Source organism: Chlamydotis macqueenii, chromosome Z (assembly GCF_036417535.1).
Source record: "Chlamydotis macqueenii isolate bChlMac1 chromosome Z, bChlMac1.mat, whole genome shotgun sequence".
In the NCBI taxonomy this organism is placed as follows: domain Eukaryota; kingdom Metazoa; phylum Chordata; class Aves; order Otidiformes; family Otididae; genus Chlamydotis; species Chlamydotis macqueenii.
Genome location: NC_141593.1, coordinates 52,508,253 through 52,535,074, shown reverse-complemented (window position 1 = coordinate 52,535,074; position 26,822 = coordinate 52,508,253). Strand labels below are relative to the sequence as shown.

The 26,822-nt window shown below is 42.2% G+C and overlaps 1 protein-coding gene across 4 annotated transcripts in view; it reads left to right on the top strand.

The window, feature by feature from the left end:
- MARCHF3 (membrane associated ring-CH-type finger 3) overlaps window positions 1-20,308 on the top strand; it is a 78,116-nt gene extending 57,808 nt beyond the window's left edge. For 3 of the 4 annotated variants that reach the window (XM_086770677.1, XM_086770675.1, XM_086770678.1), the window contains exons 4-6: window positions 765-972; window positions 14,557-14,766; window positions 19,750-20,308. In XM_086770677.1, the coding sequence (XP_086626803.1) occupies window positions 765-972; window positions 14,557-14,766; window positions 19,750-19,908 (577 nt within the window). In that variant the 3' untranslated portion in view covers window positions 19,909-20,308. The remainder of the gene's footprint in view (window positions 1-764; window positions 973-14,556; window positions 14,767-19,749) is intronic. The other variant, XM_086770676.1, reaches the window with a different exon arrangement.
- The last annotated feature ends 6,514 nt before the right edge of the window (window positions 20,309-26,822 follow it).

Here is a 26,822-nt window from a genome sequence, read left to right as displayed (position 1 = left end):
GCAGGCAGGGGAGCTGAGCTGAAGCTGCAGTGAAGTGCATTCGTGGTTCAGCTGCACTGGTGCTTGCAGCCTGCTCCTGCTTTCCTCACACAGCGGGAGGGAGGTGTTTGACACAGTCCTCCTTTTCCATGCCATTAATATCACTCCTTCAGCTGCACGCAGGGTGTTGTCCCAAAGAGAGGGAAGCCCTGCTTAGGGACACAAGGTACCTGACCACACACCACCCTTGCCTGAAGTTGTGGCCCTGCCTTCACCTCAAAACAGGGCAAGGTGCCATTGTGTCAGGTCTAGTAGTCCTTTGCTGTTGACCACTGGAAACAGCTTATGCTAAAGGTCAGGGCATGATCACTAACATAAGAGATGCTACCCTGTAGGTCAGGAATGACGGCACAGATCATCACTAGCGTAAGAGGTGCCCAGCTGGTTTAAACCAGGCAGGTTTAAAACTTCTATGATGCATTTAGAGATTTGTTGAAGTGGCTGCTCCACTGCACTGAGAAAGTGGGAAATACAAAGGTACAGAGCACAGTCTCTCATCTGCCGCTCTAATGTGTTTTTCACTCTATGCTTTTTCCCCCCACAGAGGAGATATTTTAAACAAGAACACCAAAGTACCTGCAGCCATTAGCCCAGCAGCATGATAGTACAGAGCAAAGCACGCAAGCTGCAGATGTTTCCCACGTTGTTAATTTGTGACATACAGAGAGGAAAAGAGAGAGGCTAGATCACAGCCCTGTGACCAGCAATTTTCTCTCCTCCTCCAGCAGCCCCTTCAATGACCGGCCGATCTGCAGGATCTGCCACGAGGGCAGCAGCCAGGAAGACCTGCTTTCCCCCTGTGAATGTACGGGGACGCTGGGGACCATTCACCGCAGCTGCCTGGAACACTGGCTGTCGTCTTCAAACACCAGCTACTGTGAGCTCTGCCACTTCAGGTTTGCAGTGGAGCGCAAACCCAGACCGATGGTGGAGGTCAGTACATGGGCCACGTCTCCAAAAGCTTAGCTGTAACGAGCAAGTTGTTATTTGTCTTTGTACAGGCATCACAAAGCCTTTGTGGCTCCGCCGAAGCCAAAGCAAGCTGTGAGTTTTGGGTTTGGCAGGATGTGAGTGGAAGCTCAGGAAAGGGCAGGAATAACAAAACCCTTATTTTAAACCAAATCAAAACAAGTGAGAAGAATGGGATTGATGAGTTTGCTTCACTGTAAATGTTGAGTGAATATTTGGGTAACAGTGTGCAGCGAATTCCTAGTATACCAACCAGCTTGGTAGAGGATGGAAGAGAGGTAAGGAACAGTTTCTGTGGAATGCTAGACAAGCATCAGTATTCAGAATGTTAAATATAGGTCAGGAACATAATTTTTTTCCTTGCTTTTGAGAGAGGGGTAACAAACCGAGGAGACTTAGAAACCTAGCTTCAGTGTCAAGAAGGAATTGTTCTTGCTCAGTGTCTGGAATGTTTATCTGTTTGTGAGTGACCTTTTGGCCTCCTCTTGCCCGTGTACCAGACTCAACAGTGAATTGGACAATTGTTTCTCCTTTATCAATTAAAATTCAGTTTTTGCCAACTGTAAATGCTTTAGTTTGCATTAAGTTTGCCATGTCTTTTTTTTTTTTGTCCTCAGGGAAAGGAAAAAAAAGGACAAAATGACAAGATTGCTATCTTTACGCTGTTAATAATCTTTCTCCTCCGCTGTTTTAATTTGGAAAAAAAAAGTAAAAATTATGGTTTGTGTTGGAGCTAAAAGTAAATTACGTATAATAACATTTGCAAAAGTAATGAGAAGCATCTTTTTATACCAGTTAGTGACACAGGTGTTTACATGCTAAGCTTGTGTTCAGGACAGCATGTCCTTCCTGTGCATATTCATTTTTCTTGTAAACTGTAGCAGAACTGGTTGAGGGAGATAAGATATTAAAAATAAGGAGGATGAGGAGCATCTTGTTTTGCTCCTATTCACAGATGAGAGGATACAGGATAAAACTGACGGTTGGGAAGTGGGGCAGGGGCCCATGCAGAGAGGAGGTGAGTAGTTCTCATTGAAGACTACCAAAATTGCTTTACACTGGATTAAGTTAGGTATGTGCATTTTGTGTCTAAGCCAAAGGTTGTCTTTGTTCTCCCTTAGGATCAGCAAAAAACAGATACATGGCATGATATTTAGCACAAGACCTGTAGTGTTGTCAAGCCTTAACGAGAGTAAGCCTAGGCCATCTGTGTTCGATTACCTCCGGGTTGTTGTTTGGTGCTTCTAGCAGAACTCACTCCTCTCCCAGGAAGCTGGCCCTGGTTTGAGAAATGCTGCCGTTGAGTGTTCTCAGGCTGTCAGCGACTGAGCAGCAAGATCTTTATGACTGAGCATTCTCCAGTGAAGATGATAACATTTTCTTTCAGCCAGCTGCTCTGAGCCTGCGTCAAGCAGTTTTTGGTTGCGGTTTTGGCGCGAGGACAATGTCACTCTGAATTTGCCTTCTGAAAAGAAAGATAGCTGAGGCAGTGCAAAGTAAAGAGTTTGATTTTAGAGTCCAGCTTCATCAAGCTGTTCCCTTGCAACAGCTGCTTGTGAGGCTTGCTTTGCGCAAATGGGACATGACATTGTTCAGAGGTCATAGTGATTGAAGAAGTTGAAAGCGAAGCTGACGCTGCCCAGGCTGTGGGATTCTTGGTCACTTGATCATTTCCTGATGAAGGGAGGCTTCTTTTGGGCAAAAGCAGTAATGAATAATAGCATCAACAATAATAATAGCAGCAACAATAGTAATAATAAAGGTGTATCTCAGCTGAGGATGAATGAGAACCAGATTCAGTACTATTTCTGAAACACAGTATACGTTATTAATTAATGTTTTTCTCTTTATTACCTAATCTTTTCTTGCTTGTCAGCTACCACACCCACAGTACTTTACTGCAGTAATCAACAATTATGTGCAGCTGCAGAAAAGGTCGTAAAGAAAGTGAGTGAGTTTTTGGAGTCCTTTGTGATGTTATACCGGGAGTACGTTTTTAGTTTCGAAGGGAACTGAAGCTGTTCTTTTGAAAGCAGGAGAAACAAAGAGTAACAGAGATGAGTTGTATGCAAGGGGACAAATGAAGCAGAAAGATATAAAACTCCTTGATTTCTGTTAGTGTAATTTAAGTTTGTCCTTAAAATTTGTACTTATTTAATACACAGTGCTTTGAAATTCAAAGAACAAATAATTACAAATCTGAACATTTCCAAAGCATGACTAAAGCAGAGGCAAGTTGCCAGATGCCCCCATCTTCTCTGTCCTAAAAGCAGTGTCCTATCTGTCTCCCCATGTTACCTAGAGTATGAGGGCATAGAGGGAGGTGTATCCGGTATAGTAGGACCATGTTTCACAAAAACCTGCTGTCATGTTTGGGTGAGTGACAAGCCAGAGTGTCTACCTGCTTTTAGCCCCATTGTGTGTATATGTGTGTGTTTGGAGTGGGGAGTCAAAGTTCTCTTCATTTAGTAAGATAATTAGTTCTCCAGAGATCCGTCTGAACTAGATAATGGAAATGGTAAATGGTCCTTTCACTGGCTGTGAATGATGAATTTGCCAGTGCATTTTAGGAGGTCAAGAGGGACTATTGTACTCATAAAGTCTTTTGTAAAGCATAGTAGAAGCTTATCCAGTAACTACTTGACAGGCCTTATCTCATGCAGAGAAAATATCCCATCCGTTGGTCAGTGACAGGTAGTATAAAAACACTTGAATCAATCAATCATCGTATTCATCTTTTTTCCTAGAGATTTTTTATCAGGAATAAAAAATGGTGGTTTTGACTATTCAAAGACCTATTATCCACTTTCTGAAAGGGGACAGAAAAAAAGATGTGAACATGGTATTACATTTTCTGCTCATCCTTCAGTGGATTCGTCACTGCTTCTTAGCAGCTTAGCTATGGCTGTGAGGGAAATCTCGACGGAAACAAATTGAGATACCTCTCCTGCTTTATGTAGAAATCTCATATCTGACTTCATTCCTGCTGTTAGCACCTAGGAGAGGCTGCAGCAGTAGTGGGTTTGAAATGAGCACTAAGTGGCATGGCTGGTTGTTCAGCCACGTTCCTTCCTCCCCTGTGTGCGTTATTGTGGAGGCAGCAGGGGATTTATTGCAGCGTTTCATGATTTGACCAGAACAGGCCAGTGAACCCGTAGCATTTCTCCCCCACGCCCCCTCACTATGTTGCTACTTTGCCATTAGTTCATTATGAAATGCAGCAGGTGTGGAGTAAATGCAGCAGGTGCTCCGTAAAAATTTCTTGCAAGAGGGCTTTTTGCTGTCTTTTAAGCAGTTGCCCATGTTCACACTAGGAGTGTGTGCCCATGCATGCAAACAGGAGATTGCTAGTTCAGATGTGAGGGACATATCTACAAATATATCCTGCCTCCTGTGTACGTGTTCTGGGTTTGTTTAGTGGGGGGGAGCTATGATGGCAACTTCTGCAAGAAGCTGCTAGAATTTGTTTCCCCTTTGTCCGGTGGACTCGGCCGGGTGGACCCGCTGCTGACGACGGCCGAGCCGATTGGTAGCAGAATGTTCCCTGATAACGCCTCTGCGATAGCGTATTTAAGAAGGGGAAAAACAGAAGGAAAAAAGGAACAAGATATGAAGAAGCTGGAGTGGGGGCAGAGAGGAGCACGAGCCTTGTGGCCCTTACCCTGTGGCCGACCCTGGCTGCAGGGAAATGGAGAGGAGATGTTTGAAGGCCTCCACAGCCCTACAGTCAATAGGAACTATTTGCCAGCAATCCAAAATGCGTTGTTTGTTTACACATTACCAGTACATACACATTCCCCTCAGTCTTAGGGCTCATGATACAGCAAAATTCAATTCAAGAAGTACAGGCAAGAGGTCAAGAACTGATCTCTTCTACCGTGTGCTAGATGCACAGCACCCCTGTACAGTCTGCTGGAAGTTAGAAGTCTGCGGGACGTGTGCTTGGGCACATGGATATTTCATTATGAATATGCCTAGGGATGATGCATCTGAAAGAAAAAAGCAGCTGCTGCTGAGTAGCCCTGCTTGTCTCTCCAATGTCTTGGTCACCCCACTGTCAGTGGGAGCCTGGCTACATTTAACACAGGGGACCCAGGCAGAAGCAGCAGAAACTCTAGACACTTGAGGAAAGAAAAGTCTAGAATATGGTGGTTGATATGTGTAGACCTGAAAGGATCTCAAAACAAACACAGTGAAATCAAACTGCAGTAGTTCTGGTTCCTGGCTTTTATAGACCTTCCGCTTTCATTTAAGCTGCTTTTTTAATGCAGACAATCCAGAGAAATTAATTCACTCTAGAAATGTGTAACATTATTCACATAGACGCTTTTGCTGTGTTTCAGCATAAAGATTAGGCAGCCTTTTTATGAGTATTATATATCATCCTTATTGCAATTTCTGTATTGCATCTATGTTGCTTCCGCTTGGCTTAACACAGAAACAAACACAAAACATGTCAGTACAAATGTATTTGTGTACAATAAAATGTTAGAAAAGAACCAGCTACAACACAAATATGGCATGTAAGTCAGGCTTGTATTGCTTGTAAGTTATTTACATGTTTTAAACCAACCAGGACTTGCTGTCTGGTGGTTCATTTTTTGCAAACAAACAAGCAGAAAACACTTAATTAACAATATAAAACTCATAGGCAAAACAGAATGACTAAGAATAAAGTCAGGATAATTATCACAATATTGGGCAGAAATTAACTTCATTTTTCCCCAGTCTATTGCTGGCTGTAGAGCTCATGCTAGAAAAGAAAATAAATTTTAAAAACCCTAAAACCTACATCTATGCATGAAGTAGTTAAGATGAGCTGGCATTATAATTTAAAACTTCCAGAAGCCTTACACTGAAACACAAATTTATTTTTTGTGTAAGGCTTTCAGTCATGCTGGTTTTATCTGTTGCGATTCTTTATACTTATTTTTCCTCTCCTCTGCACAGTGGAGCGAGTTATTAGCATTAAATTAGTGTAATGAAGAGACACCAGATTTGTTGCACATAGTTCGTACAGAGATCGCTCTTAAAGCCAGAAGAAAAATGGTGACTCAGCGTCGTCACCAACAAGGAAAACTTTCATGAATCTTGACTTTGGAGGGATGGCAGCTGTCAATACAGCACATTAGGGTTGAGAGTAGATAACTTAAGTACGTACGTCTTCCCTTCCTTATTGACCCAAAACTTGTGCAAAGCATTTGACACTGTCCCACATGACATCCTTGTCTCTGAATTGGAGAGACATGGATTTGATGGATGGACCACTCAGTGGGTAAGGAATTGGCTGGATGGGCACACTCAAATTGTTGCAGCCAATGGCTCCGTGTCCAAGTGGAGACCAGGGATGAGTGGAGTTCCTCAGGGGTTGGTATTGGGACTGGCGCTGTTTAACGTCTTTGTTGGCAACATGGACAGTGGCATCGGATGCAATCTCAGCAACTTTGCTGACGACACCAAGCTGTGTGATGCGGTCCACACACTGGAGGGAAGGGACGCCATCCAGAGGGACCTTGACAGGCTGAATAGGTGGGCCCATGCAAACCTCACCAGGTTTGATAAGGCCAAGTGAAAGGTCCTGCACATGGGTCGGGGTAATTCCAAGCACTAATACAGGCTGGGCACAGAATAGATTGAGTGCAGCCCTGAGAAGAAATACTTAGGGATGTTGGTTGATGAGAAGCTCAACATGAGCCAGCAATGCACACTTGCAGCCCAGGAAGCCAACTGCATCCTGGGCTGCATCAAAAGAAGTGTGGCCAGCAGGTCGAGAGAGGTGATTCTCCCCCTCTGTTCTACTCTTGTGAGACCCTACCTGTAGTACTGCATCCAGCTCTGGAGCCCCCAGCGTGAGGAAGACATGGACCTGTTGGAGGGAGTTCAGAGGAAGGCCACAAAGATGATCAGAGGGCTGGAGCACCTCTCCTGTGAGGACATGCTGAGAGAGTTGAGGTTGTTCAGCCTGGAGAAGAGAAGGCTCCAGGGAGACCGCTATAAGCGGCCTTCGAGTCCTGCAGGAAAGATGGGGAGAAACTTTTGACAAGGGCATGTAGTGGTAGGACAAGGGGTAATGGCTTTAAACTGGAAGAGGGTAGGTTTAGATTAGGCATAAGGAAGAAATTGTTCTCTGTGAGAGTGGTGAGGCACTGGAACAGGTTGCCCAGAGAAGCTGTGCATGCCCCATCCCTGGAAGTGTTCAAGGCCAGGTTGGGTGGGGCTTTGAGCAACCCTGGTCTGGTGGAAGGTGTCACACTGCCCATGGCAGGGAGGTTGGAACTGGATGATCTTTATGGTCCCTTGCAACCCAAACCATTCTATGATTCAGTGAAAAAGGACAAAATAGGAAGGGCAAGGTGATGGAGATGCTTTTGTACCTAGTTGACTTCAGCTGTGAAAATGCTCCTCCTGAGAGTCAAGTCACACAGGGAGAATTTGAAGCAGCCATGTAGACTTCCAGTAAATGTATGTCTGAGTTAAAGGAAGTATAGCAAAAACAAATTATGAACTCCCCAGTACGTGTAGTTGTAAAAACAACCTCTTCTAGAAACACTTTTTATACCTAGAATACCATACTCTATCCATTCTTAATGGGGAAAAATCCAGAGACCAAACCAAGCCCTTCTGTCTGCTTTGAAGAGAAATGAAATAGTTGTTTTATGTTCTTTACAGAAGAGTTTTGCAGCAGTGCTTGACTTTTCCCAAGCACAAATCTTTCTTATAGTACTGACAGCAAGAATGCAGACAAGAGCAACACACCTCTCCCAGTGGAAAAAAAAAAAAATAAATAAAAGAAAAAAATACTTGTCAGTGAACAGACTGTACCTTCAGACCATGACACCTGTAACTGCTCTTTCCTAAGTTTAAAGGACTGGTGATCCAGGGCAAAAACTGTTGAGGAAAGTTCCCAGGAGAAAGTGACTGAACAATCAGGGAGGAAACAGCTGCTTTGGAAAAGGCCAAATGCTGTTCTTTTAGGACTAGCAAGATTAGGGAAGATGCTGTGGGTTTCCAAAGGTACAGCTGGTTTTGGATTTGATAATGGTATTGGTGACTTCTCTTTGGGTGTCATGATTCTGTAATACAGGTCTAAACTGCCTGGTTATCATCTCTGTCCTGCTGGTAGCATTTCCTACCACCAATAAGAGCCCCTCAAAGTTTGCTTTTTCTAGGGGAAAAGAAAAAAAAAAGTGCTAAGGTGTAAAGTTTTATTGCATCTGTCTTTTTGGAGACCTACCAAGCACTTATTATCTATCATGTCTTCAGTTTCCGTATATTTGAGCTTGTACATCAGGACGTTTGCCATGTGTTGAAATGTGTGTTGCCAATAGCAAATCTGCTTTTGATTTAAAATGCAAAATGTGATTTTTCTTGATTGATTTTCTTGAATGCATAGATTTGTCTGCGTAATTGGGAATATGTTAATCCCAAACAGAATGGGAGCTTTGAAAAACATACAGGTGAAAGGAAATACTGCTTCTCCCAGAGTTCTGCTAACTCTTTTTTCTTGACACATCTTGAAATATTTCACCTGATGCAAGCATCACCTGAAATATAAAGTAAAAATGATGTTAAAGAATACAATATTGTTTAATTGGACCTGCAAGAAATTTCATAGATTTTTATAGTGCAACTTAGCAAGCTTTGTTGTCTGTTTTCACTATCAGAGAATTATTTATCCTGTTTTTAGACATTAAAGTTGTATAATCCAGAAACTGGACACCACACCTACCGGCCACTGTATTATTGCTGCTTGGTGGAGCATGGTATACCAAACTCCTGTTTTCCAGCTGGCAAACTACCCAAGGTCTAGATTGCAAATTCAGTTACGGTATGATAGCAGCAGCCTGCAGCGCTCTCCTAGGGTTTGTTCCTGTCTGCACCGTGGTTTATTCTTTTTACAAAACAAAACAAAATTAAAAGTATATCATACACCACCCTTGCAATGAATAATATATTATTTCCACTTACAAAAACATGCAAATGAAATTCATTAGCTGTTTCAAAAAGTAGCTTTGACTCATTCAGACATCCACAATTAAAACATTCCCTGAAACTTGAGTTAAAATAAAGGTTAAAACTTAAATAAGAGCAGACTCAGTTACAAAGAGGCCATAACATCAGTATAATAAAGTTACGGAGATTGAATCGTTTAGTTTCTAGCTGTCAAATAGAGACCAAAGGAGCATCTCTGTGAGATGCCCTGGCCTTCCTAAAAGCACCCGCTGAAGACAATAACACAGTGCCAATAACTGAATGTTTGATCTAAGTAAGAAAACAAAAACCTGAAATAGAAATATTTTTTTAACTGAAATGTAACTGTCAAATGCTTGTTTTCCTTAGCAAAACATTAACCTAGAAGAGTTTGGAGTCACCTAAAATGTTTCATTGCACTGAAAACAAGCACACATACTGTTCTGGTCTGGGAGACTTTATTTTGAGTTACATGTAGTTAAGCTTAGATTCAAAACATTTCACTGGAAAAGGTTAAAACAATTTTTTTCAAGTGAAAAAGTATTTGAACAAAAATGTTCAGATGTATCTTTTTTCTCCAGTAAATGGTCCTCCTGATCTTTAAAAATGTCCTCCTTTCAAGAGAAATACTCTAAAAAAAGAGCCAATGTCAGTCTTTCTATGCTTAAAGCCCAAGGCAAAACACTACCGTTGGTCACTGCTGGCATGAAACCAGAAATGACAATAATTGCTGGCAGTTTTGCTTGTGTACAGGCTGCTTTCATCAAGATTCGCTACAGAGCTATCAGCGTGAAAAGAACGAAATGAACTGATGTGTTTGATGTGTAATAAGCTATTTTTAGTTCAAAGGGAAACATATTTAGGGAAGGCAATTCCTTCCTGTCTTCTCCTCCCAGCTTCATATTTGATAACTATTTAAATACCTTTAACGGAAGAGCAGTGTGATGGATTTTCTTCATACTCTGTGGAATCTTTTTTGCTGCTGGTATAACCCCAGCAACATTTATGTAAAATCAATTTTCAAGGAAAATGTGAGCTAAAAAGGGCTTCCCAGTAGAAACAGATTGTAGCCTTAGGATCTGATCTGGAAAACACTGTGCACACACTTTACCTAGCATTTGTGAGTCATCTGGTTGAAGGCAGACCTATGGAGGTGAGTGCTTCCAGGATTTGGCCTTTGGCAGTGGTGAAGCAGCTCAGACCTGAGGACATGTTTTACAGCAGTTTTCTGCTGGCAGCACATTTTGGTTAGGTTAGTTAAATTCCCAGTCTGAGCCTCTCCAGGGTATTCTGGTCCTCAGTTGCTGCTTGTTCTGATTATTTCCTTCTCCAAATACAAGGCTTCGCTTTGCCAGGATGCCCCAGCCTTTCAGGTCTCCCCTTTCAGGTGAGCGTCCTCCAGTTGAGTTTGCTTAGGCAGGATGAAGTAAACCAGGTAACAGGAAACAGAGCCCATTCGCTCATCGCAGGAGTCTGAAGTTTCTCTGTACATTTGCACTGAAAGGGGATTTTGGACAGTTTCATAGATCTGGTTTCGTGTGCAGTTTTAAGCATCACATAAAATTTTGGAAGCCAGTGATGGGTCATAGAGCAAAAGTCTCCCAGGGACTGTTGCAAATCCACATTAAGCTCCTGAGCGCGAGAGTTTGCATTGAGTTGAAGGAAGCGTGGAGACCCTCTGATGAAGGTCAGGAGCTCAATTTAATCTTCCTAGGGCAGATAATAATTTAAATTCAGCTTTGCTTTGTGGAGTAACTGCAGCAAATCCTTGTATGTGTATTACACGTGTCAGTGGGTGAGGCAAAGGAGCCTCGGGTGTGTTAACAGTGTTTTCTCACGTCAAATGCAGTACATCAAAAATTCCTTTCAAAATGTAAGCAAGTTCCTTCATAAAACTGTGTCAGCTTTGGGGGTTTTATCCTACACTGCTCTTCTCAGGAGGCTGTTCCAGAGCTGGATCCTCTGCAGGCTGGGAATTTTTTTCTGATTTTTAGTCTAAATTTATTTATGTCCGACTGCTATCCATTTGTTCTTAAGCCAGCATTGTCTGTTAACTTAAGTAGCGTTTCTCTTCACCGGTGTCCCCCTTCAGTTCTCCTTTCTTTTGGCCATCCGCAAGGCACACTTAGAGCATGACTTCGCTGGAATAAATGAGTCAAACTTTTAAAGTCCCCTCTTGTGGTGCAGGCTTTACATTTTCTTGATGGCCTTTCTGTTTTCCAGTCGAAGCGATCCACCTGAGCACAGGGGGAGAGCGCCTGTGTCTCGGTGGAGCTTTTGCCACTGCCCGCAGGCTTAGGCACACAGATGCGTTGCAGAAGGAGGTGCGTGGCTGAAGACGTTGCCCTGCCCAGACCAATTGCTGTGACTGCCCTTTGGGACGGACCTGTTCCCTGGCTGACCGATGGTCTGTGTCGTTTCAGCAGCTCCTGTCCTGTTTAGCGGAGCTTGGCTGAGTGGCGAGCCCCCAGTTCTCAGCGTGTGCTGTCCAGGCAACCGTGGCAGCAGCACCCACTGCCGAAGGGACGGCCTGGACAGCTGCGGGAGCAGAGAGATGTTGTTCAGCCACAGCCTTTAGCTCATGGTTTGCTTCTGAGCAGACCCCGTTTGGTATGTGTCACTGTGAAGGATGAGGTGGGACCCCAGGTTTCTTCGAGGGGCTGGATTCTCCTCAGGTGTGTATTAGTCTCCAGGCTCAAGGTTTCTTCGCTTGTGTCAGTCATGCATCAGTTGTGCATCCGGCACTGTGCTTACCTGTTCTTGAGTTTGTGCTTGCTGCCTTGGCTAACGTCAATTTGTGTCGCATTACTCTGGCTCTCCACCTGTCTGTCAGGAACAGGAGTCACTGTTCGCTTTAAGACAGTGATAAGATGGTGCTTTGTCAGGCAGGCCAGCATTTTGCTTCAAATGTGACCCTTTTTTATGACCTCTTTTTTTTTGTCCTTTCGAAAATGGAAATTATTACTGTGAGAGTCTCAATTTATTGTAGAAATAATTGAGCACATTGACACATTTTAATAGGACGGATTTCGGAGTATCATAGTGCAGATCTGACAGCTGCATCTGGTCCTTCGCCTCGATCTTTGCCAGCAGGGTGGTCCCTGCTGTACAGTTACGCTGATTAATCATCTCAGCACTTTGTTGAGATCAGTGTGTGGGTTTCTGTTTCACAAAAGGGTTTGCTGACTTGGCTTTTCAGCTATAAAGTAACCTGACAGTGCACATTTCCAAAACAAAAGACTGAAACTTAGAATCTAAGCAGAAGTATTCTACTACTTTCTCTCTCCTGAGACCCCCACCTGGAGTACTGCATCCAGCTCTGGAGCCCACAATGTAAGAAGGACATGGACCTGTTGGAGCAAGTTCAGAGGAGGGCCACAAAGATGATCAGAGGGCTGGAGCACCTCTGCTATGAGGACAGGCTGAGCTTGTTGGGCCTCTTCAGCATGGAGAAGAGAAGGCTCCAGGGAGACCTGCTTGCAGCTTCTTCCTGTTCTCTCCCCCACAGCGATGGGCTGGGGGTGAGCAAGCGGCTGCGGGGGTGCTTCGCTGATGGTTTGGGGTGAACCCACCACACCCAGTATTCTGGTATTTTAAATAAACTTGAGTTTAAGACACTGCTTGGAAAGGAAAAAAAAAATATTAAGCCTCCCTGTTTAACTAGTGTCCACCCTTACAGCTTCTTGCTTATAGTAGTACACAGCAGTTATGAAGCACTTCCCACTTCCTTAGGATTTTAGAAGTATTCAAGCAAATTAAAAGCCTGCATCCTGCAAAAAATGCTTATGCACATATTTTTGTGTTTTCCTAAATTCCTAAGTGGTACAAGAAAATGGATCTTAGGCTGCTGAGTTACTGTATTGCAGTAAAACCTCACTAAATAACGTGAATTAGATAATGTATTTCCATCTGAGAGATGGTGAGGCTGAAGCAAACTTGTCTACTGATTTATGTCTTTCTGCTATTGTCAGATTAGTGACTGCCTCTTCCTGGTTGCACTCACTTTCTTGACTGTTGTTTTACCCCATATGAAAATGGAGAGATAAATGCTGTATTTGTTTTCATGGTGTGGGGAAAGTGGAAAAAGAGGAAGCAGGGTCTGAAAATAATGGAGGGGTTGGATACCTAGAGGAGAAATACTCATTAGCTTGCACAATGCTCTTAGCCTTGCTCTCTCTTGTCAAAACTCTTTTGAGTCCTGCTGGTCCTCTGGATCATTGCTGCGGCACTGTAATAGGGGAGAAATGAAAAAACCCGAGGTGGCTGGGAATAAAGGCAAAAAGACAGGACTTCTACTGACGCACATAATGCACTGGGAGGAATGAGAAGGCCGAATAGTTTAAGGATGCGTGAGCCTTATCCACCTCTGCTGGCACGGAGCTGCAGTGGCTTTGGTTTCTTGTTGCGCTGATGACAGATGACGCAGTAGCTCCCTGGAGGAGCATGGGCCTTGCCTTCGACACGGCCTCTGCGCTCGGAGTCGGGGGCCTGGGAGGGACATGCCAGGCTGGGAGCTGAGAGCCTGCCCTGCGCCCCGCTCTGTCCGTGCAGGCAGCTGAGGTTATGGCCGCTGGCTCCACCTTCACTGCCCATTCCTGGCTTTGATGCCTATGGTTAGATCGTGGGCTCTCTGGGGCAGACACAGTCCCGTGCGGCACGTGGTGTGTTTGCCCTCGGTGGCTAGGGTTATAGGTACAGCCCCCAGGCTGATTGAGTGCCACGGTAAGAAATGTTTGCTATCCTTGGTATTACTGTCCGTGTGGTTATATGTTATAAAAACAACAGCAACAAAAAAAAACCAAACATACTGCAGAACGGTTTTGACCTAATCCTACAGCTTACATTGGTGAAAATTACAGGGCTTGGTAGTCTTCTGTTCAAATATTGACTTGAATGATGAGGGTTTTTTTATTAAAAGGCCTCCGTGTACTGTTGTAGGCCAAACTTCTTTCACCTCTGCTGTCTAAAATCCTGTTTATAGAAACACGGGCATGTGGGCTTGGTAGCTGTTCAGTCAACCTTGGTTTCAGCAGTTGACTTTCAGGCACTCTGTTTTGCAAGATTAGTGTCCTCCTAATAAAAGTAACCTCGTGTGCATTCAACTCTGCCTGCACATGGGTATCTGAAAACAAGTTGAAAGTGGCTTTGCCAATATTACAAGCAGAATGAAAAAAAAAAAGTCTTAAAAGAGCATACAGAATATTAACAAACATTTTCTACACTCTTGAGTTGTCAGGAGAGCATGTGATTCTTTCCACATGAAGAAGGGAGTTTCTCAAACAATTCAGCAGCCGAATGCCAGGGGCTGCCTGTGCAAAATGCTTCCCCTTCTCAAGGCAGCTTTTCTACAGATGAATAACGATGCGGTAGGTATGCATGGCTAGAGGTGTGCACCAGCGGGCAGCGAGGGGGAGAAGCTCAGGTGGGAGCTCTCTAGGGACAGCCAAAGCCACGTCCTGCATATGGCCTACGTTCCCTCCTCGAAGGGGAAGGTCTGCATTTTGTGAGTGAGCAGCTCATCTCCATTAAAACGTCCTCCCTGTGCTAATGCTTGCTTTGTCTGCATTTTGCCTCCAGTGGCTGAAGAACCCAGGCCCCCAGCATGAGAAACGGACTCTTTTTGGAGACATGGTGTGCTTCTTGTTTATCACTCCACTGGCGACCATCTCTGGCTGGTTGTGTCTACGAGGAGCGGTGGACCATCTGCACTTTAGTAGTAGGCTAGAAGCTGTTGGCCTCATTGCACTCACTGTCGCACTCTTCACTATTTACCTCTTTTGGACCCTAGTAAGTATTGGTTTTCTGTTCAACTCACAGGAATAAGGGAAAGAACTAATGAGAAAATTAATTACACACAGTGCTGTAGAGCAGGTGGACCACTGTATAATATAAGCATTGCTTATAGTTACCTGCTGTACTGATAAATTTAAGTTACGTCTGCAAGAAGCCTCTTGGTTCCACACCATTCAGTTTCTCTGGAGAACCAGAAAGACAGCTTGGCTTTCGGGTCAGTAATTCCCAGATCCCAAACACCAGAGGGATAGCAAGAGAGAGACAAGGAATTAACATGGAGGAGTTAAAGACAGATGCTACAGGAGGGAGTTTCATCATAGATAACGTGCAAGAGCTGAAGGCACAGCGCACAGGAAAAGCTTTAGGTGAAGAACCTGGCTGCCACAGAGGATTCAGTTTTTATTCTAATCCAACATCTGGCCAGTTTCACAATTCAGAAGCCTTAGATGTGGGTGCATCCCGTGCTTTCCCCATTCCTCATGATCCTGGTGCTGTGGGAAGTCCATGGTGGAAACCACCTTACATCCAGGTCTGTGGAAATGTAGCTGCCTTTGCAGTGCAGATTAAATCGCTGCCTTCTTCCCATCCTGCAACCAGGTGTGCTAACACTTACATGCTAATCTATCCTAAAAGTCACATGTTTTGTGCCAAATTGTTAAACTGAGATCAGCTCCTGGCCCCAGGACACCAACTAACAGTTGGCCCAGCAGACATGAAGGGAACACAGAGGACAGCTGCCAAAACAAGTGTTTATCAAGCCGTGGCCTAGCAGTGCACTGAAAACCCCAAGGTTACTGTTGAATTTGACATTTCACACCTCTAGCTGTGGTTGGGGAAGGAGAACAGAACAGCAGATGCAGACAGGGAGCATTCCCAGTAACAGAACGGTGCTTGTGCGATGATGCAAGGTTGTGCTGCTGTGAGAGGGAAAACTCACCTGAGCCTGTGCTGCCCTGAGTGGGGGCAAGACCAGTCTGCCTGTAGTGCTGGCACAGCCACCAATCCCACAGGGCCAGCACCTAGCTGCCCATCAGTAGGTGCGATGAAACACTGTGCGGTTGATCCCTTCCAGCAGTTTTTGATCAGTGTAAGCTGCTGAGGAGGTGGCATTTTAAGAACTGCATTAGTAGAGCTAGTCCACAGCAAGACGTCCCTATGCTGAGCCCAGAGTAAGCTTGGAAAAGGCAAGGTGGGGGGAACGGAAAACCCCACACTGCCCAGCCACCAGCTCCAAGAAAGCTATGAAAGGCAGCATCTCATTTACTTCATTCACATCAGGGAAACCCCATCTCACCCACAGAGCACTGCGGGCTAGTTTTAGCAGGGCTCAGAGTTTTACCTCAGCCTCCCACAGTTTCTTTTTTTTTGTTTGGTTTTTTTTTTTTTTTTTTTTTTTGTTTCTGCTTCCATTTTCTGTGAAGCAGCAGGAGCGCTCCCCTTTGACAGGACAGCCATGTACTGCAAAGGTGAGGTGGCACTCATTTCCTGCAGTACTGTGCGTAGACATGACTCAGGTATGCAAACAAAGGTTGCTCAAATTTCCCTTGTGTACAACTGAGAAACCCAAATGCGAACCACTTTACGTAATATACATAATTCACAAGCACCAAAACAGACGTTGGAAAGGGTAGTGTGGCTAAGTAGTTTTGGATTTAATTACCCATGAACATATCTGACCTTGCTCATTAAAAGTTCTGCAGCATCTCAGTTGTTGTCCCTAACACCATCTATTGCATTTGCATGGGAAGTGGCAAAAATCCCTTCTGTCCACTTTATAACTTTTACCCCTTCGAAAGCATATAGAGAAATGTGTCACTGGCACTTGGGGAAGATGGTGATAGAGAGCCTGATGTAAATGCATACCTTGGTTGATGTAATTGACGTACTGTATTCTTTAGCATCCACTGAGTTGTGGAAGATGTAATTCCATTCCAGTCTATTACTCAGGCCAGCAGGAGCTGGATGGGCTAATGAAGCACTGTGTTCATCAGGGAAAGGCAAGGCAGGAAGCCTTTCAGGGCACAGTACCCCTCCTGTTCAGCATGGAGTTAACTCAGTGGGCAGCACAGAGAAACTTAGTGGGAAGGACTCTCAGGCTGTCTTCTCAGGACAGAGCTGCCCTCGTTACCCTCTGGACAGAAGAGTTTTGAGGAGGCTTGATTATATCTGCAGATTAAGTCAATAGGCTTGAGTGGCAGTGTTTTCATACACTTTCTCAGAGGGCAGTTTTGCAAAATCAAGGTTGGGATTTAAAGCAAGTGCTTTACAAACGGCACTGAGCACCTTACACGTAGAAGACATCCTTGCTCTCTGCTCAGCGGACTGAGTCCCATCAGTCATGCAGGAAAGCCCCAGCCTGCATTTGCCTGGGGAGGCTCCACGCTCCTCTTGCTGTGCAGGAAGGAATGGACCCACGCGCAGAAGTGCCAACCCCATCAAGTGCTTCAGCAGCAGCTGCCCTTGAATTTTCACAAATGGGAGAATCCTGTACTGCTTGCTTAGTTATGGCTGTGCAGGGAATATATTGAGTGCTGTGGGGTAAATTACACACAACGTGATATAATGCTCCTTTAGGTCCAGGGGAAATTAAGAAAACTAAAAGTTCGTTTTACTTCCAGTAAATCAGCTTATTTTCTCTGGAGGCAAAAGCTGGCATATAGATTATTTACACACCACAGTTATCCCAGAGAGCAGAGAATGGGAGAGATGCTATTTTTGGCATCCAAGAAGTATTTCATCCCTTCCCCTAAAACAGCCACGTTTAATAACATGCTGTTGCTTTTCCTCTGCATTTAATCACTAACAGATGTACAGATACACAAAAAGCCTGCTGCTCCCAAGAAGAAAGCTTCAGACATGAAACAGAGATTGCTATTTAAACTAAGAATTCAGGGTGACACTCGGCTTTCTCTTGCACGCAGGTAATCGTAAGATCAAATATCAGGTTGGAGTAAACAGGATTTGGTCCTATAGCTTGCAGTATAACATAACTACTGGTTTAAAACAAAGGCTAGCCCACATTAATTCAGAGTAAGTTAGAAGGATAGCCCCCTCCCTTGCTATGCCGTTGAAGACGTGAACAAAGGCGTTTGGTGTGCCAAGGACCAATATAAATCTGGCCTTTGTTCAGTATGTCAGGATTTTTGCATCCAGTGTAACAGCTTAGGGTGAGTAACCATGGCTCTGCTGAAATTTAGTAGCTGACATCACTTCAAAATGCCTCGAGGCAAGAAACCGTTGTAAACAAAGCTGTCAAACTTAACTAGGATTTCCTCTGAAAATGACTTAAACAAACAAGCAGTTAAAGCATGGCTTAACAGCGCAGCCATATCCTCAGAGAACCTCATGTGATGCTACTTGAAAACTCAACCTGAACTCCAGCTCACTCCTCTGAAGCAGTCACTGCATTTTGCATGGCATTCATCTTTGCACATGGTTTGGTTTTTGTTTCCCTGTCCTCCCACTACCACATGATTTCTGCTGATCGTGCAGTACCTTTTTAAAAGGGATTTCTCGTGTTCTTTCATATATGATGTTCCACAGAAAGGGAGGTGCAGACTGCTTTACCTTCAGGGGGAGCAGAGAAGATTGAAAGGTGGGGAATCAATTAATCTCTTGAAAGAGCTGTCTTTGAGTAACTGCTTAGTGAGTAAGAGCTCTGTAGGTTTCCCTTGTTAACGGCACACAGCTGCATAAATTTCTAATTAAAAAAAACCAAACTCTTATTTTGTCCTTGGTTATATTTTATAGAAAGGTAAATTATTTAGTTAAGAGCACCTTTTTTTTTGTAGTAACGGTTTTGAAGGATACATTGCTAGGTAGGTATATTACTTGTTATCCCTCCATACCTCACGGGCAGCCAGCCTGTCACTGCTGTGGGGGTAGTAAAGGAGCACAGCCCCCTTCAACAGCAGCACGCACAGCCACTTCTCCGCAAATGGAGTCAGCAGTATCTTCTAGCCACATGTGCAAACCAAGCATGTTACCTCCAGCCTTTACGGCACCCTCTGCACTCTGAATAGCGCTGACCTACAGAAGTGGCACAGGTGCATAAGAATCAGTGACAAATAAACAGCTACACGTGAAAGCAGCTAACAAGACAAGGTTCCTCCTCTGCTCACTGCATGGGTCCCTCCTGCCCACAGCTCAAGAGGATGTTATGTGCTTTTGTACATGTGGTACATTTCACCCAAAAGGTCTCAAGCCAATTCACAGTTCTTTGCTTTTTTTAAAAAAATGCACACGTACATAATCATACACAGACCACTACACCTGCTTCTCAATAAACAGTAAACTGTTTTTAAAAAAATATGTAGGGCTAAGCTATCTTGTATACAAAATGTAGAAGTCAGTCATTTCTCTTCCATTATTAGCAGAACCACAGTAAGGTTGAAATGGGTTAGCTGATAACAAAAAAAAAAAGTAATCAAAGTCTAAATTGAGACGCACGCACAGTAGCAGATGGCTGACACTCACCATGCGTCTGTGCAACCTTGAATTTGATGCATTCAGCAATAAAGCATTACGAGGTAGAATGTACAGCCCTGTCAGTGTTGGTGTAGCTAAGCACACAGCTGCCATCCAGCCAGTTACATTATTTGGCAGTTTAACAACTTGCAGCATGATACTATCCCAAACTCACTCTCATTTTAAGTGGCTGCCAGTAATCCTACTTCTTGGGAAAGGCAGAAGCGGGATGTCTGATTTTTCATGTTATAAAAAAGGGAATGATAGGTAGGCAACAGCAGGAAGTAGGGCACAGGCTGCTTTTCTTCTCTACTGTAGCAGCTTGGGAAACAAGCCATCTCCATGGCAGCTCGCATCTTTGCCCGCTGCTTTTTGCTCATTTTTATCCCTCACAGTTAAGCTGCTTATCAGCTTTTCGTTCCAGTTAAAGGTATTTCCCCCAAAACCCCAAATGAGTCCTTGGAGGATGGCAACAACTCTAAACACAGGGCATCTCTCTTCTCTCCCCAGGTATCCTTTAGGTATCACTGTAGATTGTACAATGAATGGCGTCGGACCAATCAGCGGGTGATACTCCTCATCCCAAAGTCTGCCAACATCCCCTCCAACCAGCAGTCTCTGCTGGGCCTGCAGTCCCTCAAAAGGAACTCAAAGGAGACAGTTGTTTGATGCGGGCAGTTCTGCACAAGGGCCATGCACTAAAAAATATTTTCCTCCAACTCACTGGGGTGAGACACTGTTCGGAACCCTGGCGTGTGCTATTCTGATTTACAAACCCATTGCAGGGGGTTAAATCACTGTTTGAATTTAAGTCACGGATGCTGCAATCATATGATATTTGCTAAGCTGCCAAACTTGTTTATTTAGCAGATACTGTATAAAATTCTACAAACTCATGTTCACACCTGCATCATTAAGTGATGCAAACTTTTTTATTGCTTAAGATATTAAACTATGATAATTAACAATGCAAAACAGGTTTTAAAAGTGCTTTGGTTTTATCATTTCGTGTTCCTGGAGTACTACTGCTTTAGGTAGCTGGACAGTAACCGGTGCTGGTTTTCCCTTCCTGAAGCAAAGCAGAGGCATCCCCCTATAGTTGATTTTACTTGAATACCAGTACTTTGGGTTATTAAAATTTATGTGTAATAAGTTGAACCAATTGGTATATTATTTAAACACTATAAAGCGATGAGAAAATTATCTTCTGTTTCCTGTTTGGCAGTGGAGTTCCAATAGGAAAATCCCTCAGTAATAAGTTTAGCATGTGCGAAAGAAAGGACACAATCTTCCTACTCAAACGTATTCTAGTGCAGAGCACTCAAGAAAAAAAAAATAGTACTTTTTCCACTCAGAAGCAACAAATTAGGCACCACATTCTGCAATGAAGTGCACATTCTTCTGGTGTGAATTCAAACTTAGCCAATTTGCTCTGCATTTACACCAAGGTGAGTTTAACGCTAATTGTGAGACTTATTTTTGTAAGGAAAACTCTGCATACATAATAAATGAGATCATTAGACGTTCTCGGAAGCAGGAACTTGTCTTGCATGAAGATTAGCATTCTTAAAAAGCTGCAGAGTTTTCGGCTTGACAGGTAGATGTAGCAGAGTGTATGTAAACTCCAACCTCTCGTAGCCCTGAGACAAAGTCTTTTTTTTTAAAAACATGTAATACACTACGGTGACCAAACTGAATTTGGACTGGAAAGACTAGACTTTATTCCTGGGTGGCATTATCTGCTTCCCCTTGGTTTTAAGCCCAATTCATTCAGCAGTTCTTCACTCTTAGAAGAGACACACACTTATGTAGAGAGACTTACTTTACACAACTTCACAAAGTTTCATCACATTCTGCTAGAATTAGAAATTTATATAGCCCCTTTGAATATATGCTTTTTTTAGAAATTTGCATAGATGGCAATGTGACCATATGCTTTGTTTTCCACACTCTGCAAGAATGAAAATAAAAAGGAATACATAACAAGAAGGCTAATATTTTATAATTCTGATAGTTCAAAGTATTATGAGTGTTTACCATCAGAAAAGAGCTTATTTGATATTTTATGTGTTCTTTGAGAGAAAAAGCTTAGTACACGAAACCAAATCTATTACCTTCTTTATTCTTTGGACCAGTCTAGCTATAACTGTCAATTTCATGGGGATATAAGAATCAGATAGCTATATAAAGCAATAACAGCCTCATTCAGACATAAAACTAGTTTCACAGCAAGCCAGAATGCGTAAGGAAATCCGGAACCTGCAGATCTACACTCATTAGTCTGATAATAAGGTCAGGGGTTGGTCATGCGCTTGGCAGTGAATACCTGCTACTCTTCCAGAGAAAACTATACAAGATTCTGAAGACGAGGCTGCCAGAAAGTCTGTGATGGTCTAAAACCTGTAGTGTTTTTTTTTAAAACCCTCTTCCCAAAGGCAGCTAACTATCTGGGTAGAGGACTGAACATGAACGTAAGCAGAGTTCCAAGTTAAAGCCTGCTGGCGAGGGGCGCAGAAGTAAAGCAAGTCTAGCTGGGTCAGGAAACTGTCAGTGTTTTAATACCTACGTATTTGCTTTAAGTAACCTTTCTTCAGAACTGTGTTACTACTTTTGCTTCTTTAGGAGATACCTCAAAGTTGGCCCACAAAAGAAGTGTTATTCTTAAGTAATTACTATTCTTGGTTTTGTTTCATGGAACAAAAAAAAAAAAAAAATTGGATGATACAGAATTAAGAAGCAACTAGGAAAACAATTATTCAAACCAAGCTGCAAGGATTAGGCACACGGATCAACATAGTGACTTGACCCACTTCATCTGTGTTACTTCTAATTTCATCTTTTGTTGAAAGATTATTTAATCTGAAGAGCGGATATTAAAGCGGCCAGACAAAGTATGGTCCAGTTCAGTAAATCTGTTACAACTCTAGTTTCCCTGCTTGATGCGTAAGTACAGCAAAACTGACTAGTGAAGTCACTAGCAGTAGTCTCCCATGCATTTTCTTCAGAGGGAAAAAAATGCCAGAGAAGAATTCTTATCCTTTTGCATTAAACCCATGGAAAAAAGCATACTTCCTATTCTTCCTTCTTTTCCCTAAAATGTGAGAACAGGAAGATGGGTGATACTAGCTCTTATTCCCACGTCTGTTCTGAACTAAAGACTTGCAGACAGAAGGCTCCTCCTGACAAGTATTGCTTTTTCTTCCACTAGTTGAGGCTGTTGGACATGAAGTCCAAATTTCAATTAATTTTAAAATTGGATCATTGCAACAACAGCAATACCCATTTTTGTCTGAATAGATGTGAAAGACAAAATTAACTGCCACAGTAGCTACAGCTAGCAAAGCTCCTGGCAGTACAATGACATCTTTGTTTTTCTATCCTTAAAGAGCAAAAATAAAAAAGTTAACTAATGAAAGGATGAGGGAGGTCTTTTTTTTTTTTTTCTTTTTTAAATAATGTCACTCAGTTTCCTTCTTGGCAACATTACTCTTTTTATGCAGCTGGCCTTACCATTTACATTCCTTTTCCATGTAAGAAGTTATAGAGAAGGAGCAGTATTCAAATCAGTACTTTGAGCTTCAAGTGATAAAAGCAGCAGCAACTTAAGCCACCCAAAAAACCATCTAAGAAACTGCAGACATAATACAGTTTCATTCCCTTCTTTCACATCCTGCTTGCTGATGATAGAGATTGCCATCCCAAGTGTATAGAATTAAACACAAAGTCCACTGCAATTCAATATTGAGTACAATGCGAAGTGAGGAAGTTTTACTGCTTCTACATAGCCTTTTTCCTGCAAGACTAGTCTATCACATTACATAAAACAACAAACCAGACAAAATTAAGGTTAAGCAGGTATTTGACAAAATGACGATGCTGAAAACGCATGAGATTCAACAGCAGGAAGCTATGCAACTCCTCACATCCTACTGTAGTGAGGAGAATAATACAGAGGAAGCAGGAATATAAACCACCTGTGAAGGAGAGGGGAAAGCACGTTCAATGGATAGAAGAAACCGACAGAAATATGTAAATGAAGATTTAGAAATACCATAGCCGCCTGTTTAACTGGAAGGAAATAATGGCATAAGTAGGATTAAAGATACTTCAGTTTTTGGTTTTAGTTGTTTGTTTTGTTATTTTTTTTCCTTTGCTCAACAGTGTAGTTCTGCCAGACTGGGAGTTCAAACTGTCATTTACTAAGAACAGCTTTGCATCAGTTTCAGAGTAGGAAGTCACACAGGGCAATGTGAGAACTCGGAACATAAAGGGAATCAGGGCCGACATAGGCAACTAGCCTTTGGTGTGATGGATATCATCAAGAGAGATGAAGAGCTACTGGGAGAAACACTTATGCATTACAAGAAAGCTAGAAAAGCTCTCCTTTTCAAATGAAGGTAAGTTAAAAAAAAATAACTGTTAATAATTAATCTCTTCATCTGTTACTGTTTATGAGCCCAAGCTCCATTTCACACAGCTGGTTAATTAAACAAGCATTTTCCTTGCGAGCAGAATTGAGTATTGACCATTTACTGCCAAATACTGGTTTGAGGTATTCAAAAGTATCTTTAAAAACTACCAGGCAATGCAAAATGTACAACAGAGGCCCCTAGCTTTATAAATACCTAGCAGGCCCATAAAACAAGCAAGCCTACAGTACGGGTATATAGTACGTAACATAACTGATGATGGCACCACACTGCATACTAATTCACTGCTGTCATTCCACAGTTCAAATTTAATTTCCACATGCATTTCCATATAAGAAAGCTTTTTCTAAAAAAAAAAAAAAAAAAAAAAAAAAAAAAAAAAGTTACATCTCTCAACAGCCAAGGTTGCTAGTACTTGTGATTGCTTTCAGTTCTTAAGCTTTTTACTGATAGCCTCATACACCTAATTGTGGCAATGCTACATAACTTTTTTTCCTTGATGTTGAAAGGTTAAAGAACTGATTGTTATTTTTTCCTTCAACTTTATCAGAAGTGTACAAAATACTTTCCAAATAAAACTTGTTAAAATGCAAAATCAATGTTTACATTCTCTTTACAACATTCCATTACAAACAACAACACACACCACCTTCAGAAACAAAACACTACAGTTGCAGAGAAAACCGATGTCACAGTCTCATTCCATGTCTTAAATTACAGAGGAACTCAGACTTGCTTGCCAGTAATCTTTTCTGTTCATAAAATGCATCAGTCAAACCAGCTATGAAAATTCACATCCAAGAGTTAACTGATAACTGTAGGAAAATCCTATCAAACAATCAGCTTAAGCTGAGGTGTGCCTTTATTGATGCTACCAAATTTAAGTTTTCATTCTTCAGGGTTAATCACACAAAGAACAAGTCCTATATTTTTGCAAATCCATAAGAGGAAACCGGAGAGAACAGTAAAAGGCTCAGAGCAATCAATGCACACTAATCAAAACCTGAGATAAAATAGCTAACTTTTGCCGTAATCCTATGATGTATCTAGTGGAATACCACAAATAATTAGGTGTCCCAGTGTTCCCTAGAGGTTAACAATCATATACCAGGAAAGCATTCACATCCATCATACGTAGCCTCCATTTCCTTTATAAAAATCACTAGTTAGTACTAGTTGTCCTATTTGAGATGAGTGCATTAAAAGTCTTTATTCCCCATTAACTGATTACCTTCTTTGCCTGGAGAAAAATACTTCCTAGTCAATTAGCATGTAGCAGTTTCTGCAAAAGCAGCATTTTTTTTTCCTACTACAAATAACTATACTGCTTACAATGCAGTATGAATATAAAAGGTACCGTTTCACAGACTGGAAGTTTCCCCATAAAACACCCTTTTCACTCCAGAAACCCTCAAATTACTATCAAAATGATACACCAGTAAGACAGTTAAATTTCTCTATGAAAATCTAAGAGTAGCATTAAAAATTGCTTCTTTTACAGAAGCAGACAAATAATTAGCATCGACTGGACTGAAAAAGATAATGATGTTATTTACATACTCATTTGTCTTTCTATATTTTGCTGTCTGCTCAGGCAAATATGGTGTAGGTATATGCAGCAGGGATAAAAGATGACGGGCATAAGACAATTTGTAGTGTAGAGCTGTAATAGTCTGCACTGTGTAAAAGAATTCATACCACAGGGCTACAATTGATTACACTGGGGTTTATTAAGGAACTTGTCCACTATAAACAAACAATGCAGTTTACAGGTTTGCTGCTTTTGCTATGAACAGACCTCAAAACCAAACCTCTATAGCAACAAGACCAGGTGATAGGAATGCACACCTTTCCTCAAGAGTGTTCCTCACACAATAGTGCTATACGAATCTAATCAGGTGTTTCCTAAACAGATTCTTATTCTGGCTTTCACAGAAATGAATGTATTTGAGCAGATACATTTCTGGTAAAGTGTTTTTCTAGTTGCAAGCAGTAAGTTGCCACCTCGTTTTCACCTGCCAGTATAATACAATTTGTATCTCTTGTCAACTGTATAACAGATCAGTATCACATAATGATAATCCATATCTGTTCCCAAATCTAGAAAGGACTGAATGTACCTAAAAATAATCTTTACTCTAAAGTAAAAAAAAACCTACCAGAATTTTAATCACAAGTTGAACACATCTACAGAGCTAACTAAGATATTGTTGGCTTCTGTGGCTCATTACCTGATTAATAACCTCCAGAAAACAGGAACACATGTCACATAACATTGCATATAGCCAATAGCTCATTTTTCAGCCGTCAGATACCTTACCAAATCCATCAGTGTGCCTTCTCTCACCCAGACTGGTGTAGATTATGGCAGTAACTGCAACAGCTGAGGGGGTGGTATCTTGAATGCAGTTCCAAACTAACAGGAGTAGGAGTTCTCATAGACATTGTGTGACAGAGGAGAAAAAATTAGTATTGCCATAAAAATTCGCACTCTGTGCACAGAGTGGCGCTATGCATGTCCTTCTACAAGCATGAGACTGGTGTTTTTCAGTACAGCAATGAAAGGTCCACCCTACCTTGCAGTAATCAAAATGCACTCCTGGACTTCAGTGTGGGAAAAAGAGGAAGATTTATAGTAGAACAGAAGCTGTTCTGGTCAATAAAGCAGAAACTTTCAAAAGGTATTATGGACCTTGCAGGGAAGTATAGCAAGTTTGGGGGTTGCATTTTTTTTTTTTTTTTTTAATATTTGAATAGTAATATCTCCACCTCGTGGTAGGAAGTTTAACTCTAAAGGTTAGAGCAAATACACATGTGCACACATACTCCATGGACTCATTTATGTTCCCAAACACTCTTTATGATAGTTTACAGAAATACTTAAAACAGCAAAATAATTTCCTAAAATCAGCATTTCTCCCATTGTCATAAATTACAAGAATGCTGACTTGCCTGAATATTCAGAAGACTCATGTAAAAGCTCTCTTTATAGAAAAAATTAGTTTCAAGTAGCAGTTCCTGGCTACACATTCAGGTAGGGAGTCACAGCACTGTTCATCATCCTGGTGACAAAAACCAGGCTCTATAAAAGCTGGTCCAAGAATGCTTGATTATTCTGATAGGTTCCTACTATGAATTAAGAATTAGGTATGC